Here is a 14,176-nt window from a genome sequence, read left to right as displayed (position 1 = left end):
CATGTTGATGTGATGGACTCTGGAGGGATGAGATAGGAATAAGCAAAATGTCAGTCAAATGTATATTAATAATTTAGATATGTATATTAAATGTATTAACTTCATCTTATTTGTGAACTTACTTTTATCAAATAAGTTTTTTTTTAAAAATGACACAATTCTATGCTTCATATTCTTTTCTTCCAGTCCATACTGTCATACATTTTATTCATTTTGGTCATCGGGTCCATAGTGTTACCTCATTATATTCAGATTTGCATTATAATAAGGGAGATCTGTATACAGCACCCCCCCCCCAACTATAGTGCCCTTTATTATAACACATTTCCTTTTATAAAACTGATATTGACTTCATTATAAGGCAGTTTCACTGTATGGCATTATCCTCCATGCTGAATGAACCAGTAATACTGGATTCATGGATGCAGGAAATTGCAGACATTTATGTTTCAGAGGCATACAGTACATAAAAAATTAAATAAATGTGCTGTTACATGTACCAGGGCAAGTTTTGCAGTGTATACAACTTGCAGAAGATAAAGCATTAATAAGTGATCATACCTTATCTCTCACCTTGCAAACTTGTTTTAGTCAAATTGGAATTGTGTCTGGGCATTGGGCAAGTGGATTTGCGGGGCCATATATAACAGAGTAAAGATTGTTTATAACATTTACCAAGGGACTGGTATTTTCAGAATCTTATAAATAAGAAATGTTATATCCAAAACTGATCATAAATTTGTCAAAATGTGTATGTACTTGCCCATGTTGATGAGATTGTTCTTACATGAAAAAAAACAGTTATACTGGTGTGCTTACCGAGATCTCATATGTAATGTCAGAAAATATACATTGATATAAATACATGTTATCATGAAGGTAAAAAGTATAAACTATTAAGTTTTACCATATGATTAAAGTGTCAACATGTACATGTCCCAGCTGGTGAATCATAAAAACCACTTTTATGTGAAAATGTCTTTGTTCGGTAATTTACTTGTAGTATTACAGTGGTCCTTTATTTATTTGGATAAAAACATTGTATCCAAGAATTACAGTAATATGTTCACAATATACATGTATGATATATATACACACAGTGTGGCCCTGCTATCAAACAAGTCTTGGTCCATAAAACTTGGCTGTGTTATAACCAGCCAAGTCAGTTAACTGATGAAAATGATGCAAGCTGGAAAATAAATCAAATGGGGAGTCTGGTGAGGTAATAAAGCACAGTTACCATCATAAATTCATCTTAAATGAGAAATATGCTCGTAGTGAAAACAGATTGCATATGTAAATGTTTTCATCTGTGAATCTAATACTTTTTTGAGTGTTAAAAACTGATATTCAGATACATCCTGTGACAGTAACAATTGGTGTCCTTAAATAGTCGACTCGTTAACACATATATCACTAGATAATTGTGATTGTTTTAACACTTGAATGGATATTTCTTTTTTAAGAGAGAGACAGACACAGATGTTAAGTTAAAGGACCTTGAACTGAAAAATTAAACACTTGTAACTATGAATAGTCCAGCCAGGGACACTTGTCATTCTACGATGATCAGAACTTTCTTGCACATTTCAGTGCATCATACTGTTTATTTTTCTTTAAAACATTTCATTAGATCTTGTAATTTTATCAAGTTCCCCTTTCTGGGCCTAGATAAGATAGCTGTCTCATCTCATGAACTACATTAGGAATAACGAAAGCAAAACTGTTTGTAATGATTTATTTATACTCATAATAAAAGTATTTTTAGAATGCTTATTTTATCATTTGCTTAATAACAGGGACGTAGAGAGCGATCACAGTTCCTTGGGTAAGAAACACCCGTGCCTTTCCTAGTTCTTGTACAAACAAAATTTTTCTTTTACGAAATTAAAAAAAAAGGTGTTTGGCTCTTGCCTGGGCCCAGGCTTTAGGGATATATCCCTGATTGCCCCTCCCCCATGTCAGCCCTGCTAAACATAATCATCTAGTCATCTTGAAATTGGCAACATGCATCAGAATATATAACAAGTTGACATAGTGATTCAGAACATATTTTTTTTCTCCATTTAATTGTTTGCCAAGCAATAAGTATGTTTTGGTTCATAATTATTACGTTAAAAAAAACAGCTCATAAACACTGCTTGTGGGTGCTACAGTACATGAGTCATGTTTTGAACGAAATCCTCCTGGTGGCTAATCATTAGAGACAAGTGCGTTATATTATTAAAAATTAGCACTCACCTTAAAATCTGTGATGTGCATCAAAACAATATTTGTCAAGCCGATTGTTTAGAGTCGGCAAGTTCACATTGAAAAACTGATAGGTTAAGACCTTAAAGTCGGATATGTACAGTTATTAAGATTAAAATGTAGCCACTATGTTAAAATATTTTTGCCTTATTTGTCAAAATTTTATTTAAAGGGTAAATATTTACACTATCATGTATGCACAAGAAAATTGTGAGACTGGTTATTGACTGCAAGGTGGATAAAAACATGGTAATGATAGAAACTGGCCAGTTATTTAAAGAAATATAAACATGAAATAAAGGTACTGATATATGTGCTGTCATCACAGGGCACACCTTGTAGAACATAAAGCATCACAAACAGAATATATAGCCCCTTTCTCCCATAGGGGCAAGTGGATTTGCATGTTTATGTTTGTAAGTGTGTGTGTGTGTGTGTGTATATATATATATATATATATATATATATATATATATATATATATATATATATATATATTGTTTTTCTTTTCAGATCCGTCTTGTTGTAGAGGAGGGTTTGAACCAGCTGCCTTACAAAAATTGCGAAGTCGTCACCCCAACAGGTAACAGACACAAAATATTTTAGATGATACATCCACATTGATTGCATTTATTTACACTGTAACGAACTTTTGCTGTTTTGCAGAAAGCGAAACTTATCCGGGGGAAGGGGTTGGCAAAAAGAAAGCCCATTTATGGTGCAAAATTTTAATTTGAGTTGAGACGAGAACAATCTTCATATTACTTTAAATGATGGGATATGGGGTCACAGTATCTCAGATTGTACCTAGTAATTACTAGGTCCAATATCATTAAGTTTTCAATATTGTACCTAGTAATTACTAGGTCCAATATCATTAAGTTTTCAATATTCATATTGTCAGTCCATCTATCCGGCTCTCTGTCAGTGGTTCTGTTTCCACAAAAGAATTTTAGTGGGAAATATTAAATTTTTAACCAAACTTGGTATTCAGATTTTGTTTGTAAGACCTTGGATGAGTTCATTTTCCAGATTTTGTTTGTAAGACCTTGAACGAGTTCAATTTCCAGATTTGTGTCATCATTTGGATTAGTTATGGCACTTGATGTCCTGTCGCGTAACTTTCATTTTACCAGCTTTGATTTCCCAAGCATGCAGCACTAAATCATTCAAGGAATTAGATTTCCAGTATTTCCTGACATCACTAATTCGAATTGCACTTTGATTGCCTTCCCTCCTGGCTGGTTTATTTAGCATAACTTTATGAGAGTGTGAAAGATTTTCAGTCAAATTTGGTACAGATCTTTATAATAAGGAGACCTTGCATGGTTTTAATAGTTACCATATATACTCTATGTTGCTTGCTCTACTGATTTCTCCTAACTGCACTTACCTGGATCTGCTGGCACATTATGCAGTGGCATATCTGGTTCTGTGCAGTTTGCAGTTGGACTCATCTTATAACTGAGTATAGACAGTATGTTAAATGAGTCTAAATTCCAGCTTGTAATATCATTTACAGGAGTTATGTAGCCCGATTTCATTTCCATTTGTCTTGGGGATTCTACAGCATACCTTTGAGAGTTTGATGGATTTCAATCAAATTAGGAATGGGATTTTGTGCTAATGAGACATTAAATATGTTCAATTTTCAGCATCCATAACATCATTTCTAAGGGTTATGCCCCCTGATTATCATTTGTGACTTTGGTTTTTTTGTTGCTCATTGACCAATGCCTGCTGTTTTTCAAAACAAATTTGTTATGTTGCTTTATATTCATATGACCCGGAATGAGTTCAATTTTCAACAGTCCATGTCATCATTTACATGAATTGCAACTCATTTTGGGGTCACTGCTTGTAGGTTTTCATCCAAATTATATTGATTTTAAACATTGCAAGACTCTTCCGGTGGCCTAGTGGTTAAGAGCATCGGCCTCGGATGCAGGAGGTGGCAGGTTCGATTCCCAGCCAAGTCATACCAAAGACTTATACAAATGGTACTACTATCAGCTGCCTCACTTGGCGCTCAGTATTAAGAGGTTAGTGTTAAGACTGGTTGGCTTGGTGTTAGGATAATGTGACTGGGTGGGACATCGTGATACATGTCTGCAGCATGATGTCCCAGTGCTGGACATCACTATAAACTGCCACACTGCAGACATCATAGCGATATGACAGAAAAATTGTTAAAGGTACGTTAAAAATCTAAATCACACACACACACACCCAGACACTGCACGATATTGTTTATTGGAGTTAACACATTAACCCCTGGTAACGAGTTTACGTGGTAAGAGGTAGTAGCCTACTGCCGAGCGCTGTAGCTTCAAGGTCATGTATGATGCACTAAAGTGGGTGGTATTATAGAAAGGTATACAGATGTAGGAGCTCTACAATGATACCAAATAATCTGAAATTTCTAGTTGCACTACAAAATACAGAGGGAAAAACCTCATTTTTTGGACCTGATTTTTTTTCTACTCGAAATTCATCTGTGGTCGGAATCCGATTTTGTGTCTGGATTTTAGACTTTTTGGTCTCAGATCTAAGGCAGACTGGTATGAACTGCAGACAGACAGATAAACCTTTGCAAAAAGTAGGATAAGATGGGCATTTGGAATAAAGAGTGGTCTCGATAAAAAAATAACAGTCCGTTAAGCAAAAAAAAATCCAACTTTTACCCTTCTGCTCATGCACAAGCCAAATAGCCAATAAAAAATGATGTTTCTAACACACCTAGGCAGTATGCTATTGGGAGATCACCCGGTAGTTGGTGTTTTAGGATGTATTCAGAAATAGCTTTCAAAATGTGTTTCCTACTCAAATTTCAGACGAAAACAACAAAAACCTCCAGGGGTTAATGTGTTAACACTCTGAATGCCAGTTAGCTCACCTTTATGAGTAGCTGTTAATTTATTGCACTCTCAACGTTCCACGACATCTGTGGACCATGCTGAACCATTTCTGGACAGGACAGAGTCATTGTGCAGTCAACCTTTTAGGGTGGGGCCAGGCCACTGACTCTTCCTGTAGCTGTGGAGCTCTACAGACCATGTCACACATTGTGCACAACTGTCCACTTATTAGTTCCCTGGTGGACTACAGGCCCTGCACCTTGCTGATAATGACACTGTTACATGGCTGGGCATGCACTACACACGATAAATAAATAATATTTGCACTCTCACTGGCATTGATATCCACACAGATAAAAACATATAGATCTGTACAGCTTCACAGAGTCTCAAGCATTTTTTCTTTCCTGTTCCTGGCAACATTTTGGATCAGATTTCTTGGCATCTCCCACCCACAGAGGGGGCTGTAAATAGTTTTGCTTCGAATCATGAAATATGGTGAGGAGATGCATCTGAAGAACTAATACTGCATTTGCTTGCATCACACCAAGTTGGTCCCTGTAATGCCATATTTCATGATTTCAGTGATCGGTTACATTTTGTTTTAAGTTTTTTTTTCTCAACCTCTTCATATCCTAGAATTATCAAAGTACACCACTCCCTTGATAACTTGCACCCTGATAACTCACGTACCCACTTATAGTGTATTCTTATTTGTTGAACTTGAAGAAAATTGCGATCAAAATTGGTAACGGAAACATATATCACTCATTTTATCATTGAAAATGATAGATAGGACCTGGAAATTTTAATCAACATTATGAAATACCAACCTTAAAAAGAAGTCATAAAATTTGTTACATTTTCTTTCCAAACTACATTCTTAGTAGACCATAATTAATGATACTCAAGGAAATTTTTATCAACGAAAATGTCACTTACACCTAGTGGAGGCAGTACTTTGATAAATAAATACCAATTAAATAATGTTTTGTATCAGTTGAAGTTGGTGTTCTAGTTCCATCTTTTAGTTCCTTTTAAGTGTAATCATCATAAATGCAATGTGTTCTGTTGTAAATAAACGTAAAATGTGTCGATCTACTGTAACAGCTGACTGCCAATGTTTCTCTGAGAACCTAATTAAGTGCCAACTGTGTTTTGATATCGGACTAGGGGGAACATTTGTTGTATTGTTGCACTAAATAAAAAGCGGGCCACCTTTTCTTTTATCACGTTAATTATGTCTTTTGAATCTAATAAAGGAGGTGGAAGAAACAAAAAGTTTGAAAGGCATACAATTTCTACATGCTTAAGAACCAATGCCTCCAGTTGTATGTCAGGTAACTCATTTCAGTTGATCAATCGAACACTGTTATAAACATTATTGTTTACGTAGTCTAATTGAACTACCTTAAATTAACCTACTCAGTCATAACTGTGATTAAAGATAGCAAGGCAACCAAGCGAAATGAGTACTTCGTAAAATAAAGTGCTTTGTTTCACAGATATGGACTATTGTGGGGAAGACGAGTTTCAGGGTATTCCTGAATTTGCAAGTAGAGATATTCTCAAGGATTATAAGAAGTTTCACTGTTACTTGCAATGAAATCATGGCATCAATATTTTACTAATTGAACAATTCAAAAATTCTGTTTCAACATAGACAATTGTCTCATGAAATGTTGCGTTTTTTATATAAAAAGGAATCTTGTTTGGTAGGACCACTCCAGTGGCTTAGCGGTTAGAGCATCCACCTTGGATGCAGGAGGTCGTGGGTTCAATCCCTGGCCGAGTCATACCAAAGACTTACAAAAACGATACTAATAGCTGCCTTGCTTGGTGCTCAGCATTAAGAGGTTAGTGTTAAGACTTGTTGGCCTGGTATCAGGATAATGTGACTGGGTGGGACATCATGCTATATTTTTGCAGCAAGATGCTCCAGTGCTGGACATCACTATAAACTGCCACACTGCAGACATCATAGCAATATGACTGAAAAATTGTTAAAGCTATGTTAAAAATCCAAATCACACACTTTTTTGGTAGTGTATCAACAGTTAGTCTGGTTCCTGGCTTCGAAGACTCTTTGTTTAAAAAAACTTATTTTACAACACCCCATGAACCAGACTAATCAACAAAAACAAAAAGACATGATGTAGTACACAAGTGTATTTCCGCATGCCATTTTGGTTGTTGAATCCAGTTGGAAACATTGAATCTTTCAGATGTTGGACATTTTGAAAATAAATGTGATTTATACAGAATAACAAAGGACTTCATCATAAAAATCACTTTATTGACAATTATTCTTGACGCGATTATAAAACAAATATTCTGTCACCCCCCTCAACCCCGTGGTTCTCTGGATGTCTTTTTGTCTTGCTGATTTTTGGAAGGTCCCTCTGTAACTTGCACCCTCGCTTATAGTGCAGTCTTTGTTTTTGGACCCCGATGTGTGTGAGTTATCGAGGAAGAGGTGTAAATAAATGCTTGCATCTCTGTTATTACCACAGCTTTACATCAACAGGAGGTCACTGAGAGACATTTCACATTCTACTGGCTCATGTTAAACTTCTGCATTTTGTTCATGATCAATTTGGTTTTCTGCATCCTGATCCAGTATACATAAATTCGTGAAACTTGATTTAAAAAATTTGGTTAAGGGATACTTATCATAAAAGTAGTTCATGTTTACCCATATTTGACATGTCACTTAATTAGGATAATTTCAGACCTACCAATGCTTACAATTTTGCCAAAAGACTTATAAAAATGAAAAATATGGACTTACGGCTCAAAAGCAAAAGCTACGGAAATGTGATTATAGTGCTAAAATCCAGATAATTGGCTCATCAGTGTTTGATTTGAATCTTAGTTTCATATTAGATTTAGTGGAGTTAGTTAGGGAACCAGTCTATCTTTACAGTAGTACAGCTAGGGAACCAGTCTATCTTTAAAGTTGTACAGTTAGGGAACCAGCCTATTTTTGCATTAGTACAGTTCTGGAGCAAGCCTATCTTTATAAGGGGCCCTGAGTAGCCGAGTGGTCTAAAGCGCTCTCCATTAGAGATCACTGCCATCTCACCTCTGTCTGCGTGGGTTCGAGTCTTTGATTCAGCCAATGTGGGTATGTGATAAAGCTTGCCAGTAGCTTCTCGTGGGTCGGTTGTTCTTTCCGGGGGTTTTCCCCGGTTCTTCCTCCACCATTAATACTGGCTGCCATGTATATCCTATTGTGTGCTGAAAAATGGCGTTAAACCTTACAACAACAACAACTATCTTTATACTAGTACAGTTAGGGTACCAGACTAACTTTACAGTCATACAGTTAGGGTACCAGACTAACTTTACAGTAGTACTTTGGATGCTTTAAACTGCGCATACATTTTCATGCAAAACATGAGTATGGCAAAACTGTTGATTATAGATTTTTTGAAAATGGCATCCAGCAAGCGATACATGTTGAAGATAAAAGGAAAAATAAGCCTCTTATAAAGTGCCAATAATCAGTACAGTTAAATAAAAAATTAATATTCAGATTCTTGTGAATAAAGGAAGGATGGGACACAGTTTTGTTTATCACATGTCATATGAGTACATCTTATGGTGGGAGACATAATTGCCATTATCATGTGAAATGGAAAAAATTCCAAGAATTACATAAAGTTGAGAGATAGCAACAAGCCATTGAGCTGCATAGGGGTTGGGACTGAAGTTTGTGTAAATGTACTAGAGGTAGACAAGGTCTATGTGTCTACAGGCTTTTCAGTTGAACTTAATGTTTACCATTGCCACATCAGTTTTGAATACCAAACTTTTTAAGTACATGTTTTCCAAGGGCAGTACATGATATTTTGTTACACCTTACCGAAAACTGGTCAAACTTTAAGAAAAAAATCAACTGCCTTGCCGAGAGAGCCTTGTTAGAGTGGCAGGTCTGTAGATTTTGTACTTTAAGTTCAGTTTTCAAGCTCTGTTCAGGCAGGAATGATCAGAGGTATTAATTTTAAAATTAATTATCTTGTAATATACTGTTGAATGGATTGAATTTAATTTATGTAAATGAAATACAAAGACACATACCTTTGAGACACACAATGGAAACTCAGGACCTTTGCTAGTTGCCTGCACACAATTAAAACAATGATGCCCATGCACTGTTGAACTTCTGATATTTCTTGGTGGGTGGTTTCTTAGCAATGGGACGGAGCAAGTACAAATTTTGGCATTACATAATGCATTGAACAAAAGCAAGAGCTGCCTTAAATATTCCTCTCAAAAGAACAATACAATAATAATTGAACATGAAAAAAATTCTGGATACTTCCTCTAGTGTCTTTGCTGAAATAATTTATTATGGTCTCTTTATGTTATCTCCCATCCATTAACGGTCAGCTGATTTTCATCAACGGCTCAAAAGACATCCTGACTACCTTTGTTTCTCTTTATTATTTATAACACCTGAAAAGACATCTCTCATTTGGCCTTACACTCCCCATATTCCAGCAATAAGATAATCAATTAACCCATTAACTTCCAAGAGATTTCCCATTAACCTAATGCCTAGTTGTCTTAGAAACATCATTTTTCATTGGCTATTTTGCTTGCGTATGAGCAGAAGGGTAAAAGTTGGACTATTACATTTTTTTAAGACAGCTCCATCATTTTCAAATCAAGACCACTCTTTATTCCAAATGCCCATCTTATCCTACTCTTTGCTAAGGTTCACCTGTCTGTGTGCAATTGAGACCAGTCTGCCTTAGATCTGAGGCCAAAAAGTCTAAAATCCAGACACAAAATCAGATTCTGACCATGGGCGAATTTTGGGTGGGAAAAAATCAGGTCCCAAAAATGAGGTTTTTCCCTCTGTATTTTGTAGTGCAACGAGAATGTCCGGATTATTTGGTATCATTGTAGAGCTACATCTATCTGCCTTTCTTTAATAGCACTCACTTTAGTGTATCTTACATGACCTTGATGCTTCATAGCTAGGCAGTAGGCTACTACCTCCTACCGCATAAACGTGGCGCCAGGGGTTAATGAGTTAACAGCTTGTCATGTCACGCTACTGGAAAATCGGGAAATGATAAATTTTTTTCCCAACCATGAAAAGTCCTAGAATTTTGCAAATATTGATGAAAGTTGGGAAAATCCCGGAAATTTTCTGTTACCACTTGACGCTTGAAACAATCATGTAACTGAGTCATAACTAAACTGATTGTGAGTTAAATTTATCGAGTTCTAACCAGAATATTCAGAGGGTGCAGTGTTTATCATTTGGGTGCTTGCAATAAACATATATGCTGAGTCAATCCAAACGCTCAGTGGTTTAGATTCGTCTAGTAGACTTTGATTTTCAATCAGTTTAATATCCATATCTTTCCTTACGTAGAAGCTATGAAAACCACTCTAGCATCACAAGAGGCAAACATCGTGTTGGCAAAGTGTAGCCTAGCAAACTTTAAACATTGTTAGATTGAGTGATAGATGCATGAAAGTTATATGAAAATTACTTATTTTCTCAGAAATTGTGAGTATTAAAATCGTAGTTGATGAAATGTGACCTGGTACTCGCAATTTGCATTGCTAGTTGCATGAGTACACAAATCTAGCAACCCACATTTTCAAATGTTGTAGAGAAAAAATAAAAAAATATAAATGAAAGTCATATACTGGTTGTAATCAAAATACAAAAATGGAAGAACACAAAGTTTTCCATATTTATATATTCCGAGAACAACACTTATGGAGTTTTGTTGTATCACAGGAATACCACGTTGACGTGCTCTCTGCTTGATAAATCAGACTAGCCAGATTGCTGGTTTTTATGAAAAGTATCTGACTTTCATTTAATATAATTGAATTTCTCTACAACAGTATTAAAATAGATTTTGTTGTTGATATGACGTGACTAATGGACTTTCGATGTCATTTGAGATTCGTGAAGTGACTAGTAATGCAAATGGTGAGTACCGGAACAGGTTTCATCAATGATGTAGTTTCATCTAGTCTGTCAGCGGAATAAAAACATAACGATTATAATACTTGCCATTTTCGAGAAAATAAATCAATTTTCTATCCATTTCATGCGGGTATAAGTCGATATAACATAACTTTAAATTTTCTAGGCCCACTGGTAATTAATCGACTACAGTATGTCGCTACTGCACAGTGGTGTCAAGTTTCAAATTTTTTATATGCAGTTGCAACGATCCCACACCCCAACCTAAATATGAAAAAGGGGGTGGGAATATTCGAAGGAAAACCAGATTAGAAAATGGACTGCTATTCATTTTAATCCAAATTTGTAGTCCAAATTGTTGACCCTCAGAGCTGAAATGAGAAATTGTCGTTCCTTGTATTATATATTAAAAAACGATTCGAGCCCCCTGTATCAATACAGGATTGGGGACTGGTTTAACGAATTACAAGAAGACAAATTGATTTTACAGGAAATTCAGTCCTTGTTTATACAACAGTATATAATTTTGAAGGTCTTTTGTGAAAATTTAAATCAACCCTTTTGAAAATGTTTTTTAAATGATGGACTTCTAACCAGATCTTCTTAAGGAGATTATATATATATATATATATATATATATATATATATATATATATATATATATATATATATATATATATATATATATATTGCTATAGAATTCTTTAGAATTAAAGGTTTGAAAGGAAGCAAAACTAATGTATGTTCATTATGTTGTTCCCACTTAGCAACATAATGCATCTCAAAAAAATAAAGTTTGAATTTTAATTCTGTACATTGAAATGAATTTACATGCCAATTTATAGGAATATAATCAAACTTGTTTCGTGTGATACATTTTGTGGTTTTGTACATGATCGTCCTTTTTTGGCTTAGCTGTTTTGGAGAGTCTTGAAAAAGAACCGTCTTTAGATTTAGAAAATGCTTGTTTTATAATCTAAAATGTTCTTTAATTCCATTCAATAATGGTCATATGTGAACCTTGAAAAAATTAATTTCATCCTGGAAAACCCCCCGGAAATGACCTGGAAATTTATCTTTAGAAAAGTGTGGGAACCATGTGTATATATGTCAGGTGTTCTTGAACTTATCATCCGACCAGGTTCAGGCTTGTTTCTCTGATTTGTTGATAGAACACATTATAATACTGTGTTTGGAATTTTTAATTAAATTTTGTAAAGAAATTCATGTAATTTTCAAAAGTGGTCAATTTCATTGATAAAACGGTATGTGCAATACACAGCCTTTCAAATGTTTATGCCTAGCGGTGGTAGAATCACATATATATGCATCATGATGAAATTTAAACCATCATCAAATCAGGTCACTGTGATCTATCTTTCATGCTTCACTGGGTTTACAGCTTACAGGGTACTTGAATCATTCAACTAGATAATTGTATACATCTCTAGTACAAACCCATACAACAAAAGAAGGCCACTATAACCAATATTTTACATGTTTTGCTGGCTTAGGTTAAGTACTTGCATTTAGCTTATGACCACAGAGGCCTTGTTTTGATTTGTCTTATAAGTAATTCTAGAAAGGGTTGTATACAAGGCCATAGCTTGTAAAGTCCTTGTTCTGAATTGTCATATGATATATTTTGATGAGATTGTATACAAGGCCACAGCATGCATAGACCTTGTTCTGAGTTGTCACATGATTAATTTTAGAGTAGGTTGTATTCAAGGCCACTTCCTGCATAGGCACAAGGTAATTAGTTTGCAAAAACAGCTTTAGATATGCAGGTTCATATCTTAAAATTGAGATATTTTGCATTTCTCTGAAAGAATGAGGTAAAAGTTAGTGGTCATTTCCACTCTCAGTAATCTCAAAAAATTTTTTTAGACTTTTAAGACCAGTTTTTTACTACAGTACCCAGGATCTTGACTGAATCTGATTAAACATTTTTTATTTTTTTCATATTTGATTGTAGAAAAAGTCAATAACAGTAGAACCTGTCTTGAAAGACCACCTCTTCTGCCAAAAAGTGGTCTCTCAAAACAGGTGATATCTCAACAGGTCACAATATAATCAACAATCTGTGCATGGAGATCCTGGTCTCTCAAAACAGGTGGTCTGTTTTAGAAGTAGTCTTTCAAGACAGATTTTACTATAACAGTATAGATTTATATGGATTCATGTGCAAAACAGAATGAATGTGCAAGTTATATTTTGGTAATAAATTTATTTATTCTCGGACTCTATAATTGATCTTTGTATGAGCATATATTGTTATGATGCCACTCATGTCATATCACATCTGTGACATGTTTCATTTTCACTCATAAATTTTTTGACGGATTTAATTGATTGAAAACAAGGTTGATACACGTCTTTACATTAGGAAGATCTAGGTTGGGTTTGAAATGTGGATTCAGTTTTGTAAAATTGTGGTCCCGGTTTACATAAAACTTTGCCTTCCAGTTGTATAATCTTGGCAGGGACATTCATGTCCTCCGTAATGGTTTCTAAGTTGTTGTTTTTTTTATAATTTATAACTCAAGCAAATTATTAGTTCTAGAACATATGGATGTAATTTTAATTGCATATATTTTTCATGGATTCTTGGACGAAATTGCAGTAATTTCAGCAGCGACTACACGGGTCTATCAATACCAATGGCAGCTGTTGTTGTAGACTTTTAAAAGTGTATTTTTCAATTAAGCATTAGAAACAAAAAACTTCTAAGTGGGGCTTGAATCCACAAGTATTGAATTCAGAGATATTCCTATTTGATCAGTCATTTAAGATGTTCAGCAAGTTAACATTTTGCTTGTAATCCAAGGCTTGCAGGTTTTGTTACCCACCCAGGCCAGCTTCTTTGATTGCAGGCGCTGTACTTGATCGGTGTAGTTAATGCTTTTCTTTTCGTAACTACAGGTCAGCCCTATAAAGGACTACGGTATGAGAAGGGAAATTGTGGTGTCAGCATCATGAGAAGTGGTAAGTTAAAGGCAATTTCATAACATTGTCAAGAACAGGAGTCTATGAATTGGCTTAGCTCAGAGTATGGTTGTGGTAAAACATCAGTGACCCAATCTCTCACCATTTTGATAAATGG

At 35.1% G+C, this 14,176-nt stretch overlaps 1 protein-coding gene across 1 annotated transcript in view; it reads left to right on the top strand.

Annotated features, from left to right (window-relative positions):
- The window catches only part of LOC149797268 (uracil phosphoribosyltransferase homolog), a 67,267-nt gene that overhangs the window by 30,092 nt on the left and 22,999 nt on the right, over positions 1 to 14,176 (top strand). Inside the window, exons 3-4 of the mRNA XM_089961977.1 lie at positions 2,764 to 2,833; positions 13,996 to 14,058. Of these exons, the coding sequence (XP_089818103.1) occupies positions 2,764 to 2,833; positions 13,996 to 14,058 (133 nt within the window). The remainder of the gene's footprint in view (positions 1 to 2,763; positions 2,834 to 13,995; positions 14,059 to 14,176) is intronic.

Source organism: Sinohyriopsis cumingii, chromosome 6, assembly GCF_028554795.1.
Source record: "Sinohyriopsis cumingii isolate HCF-2022 chromosome 6, ASM2855479v2, whole genome shotgun sequence".
NCBI classification, from domain to species: domain Eukaryota; kingdom Metazoa; phylum Mollusca; class Bivalvia; order Unionida; family Unionidae; genus Sinohyriopsis; species Sinohyriopsis cumingii.
Note: the sequence above shows the minus strand (reverse complement) of the source record. Positions and strands in the feature narration are given on the sequence as shown.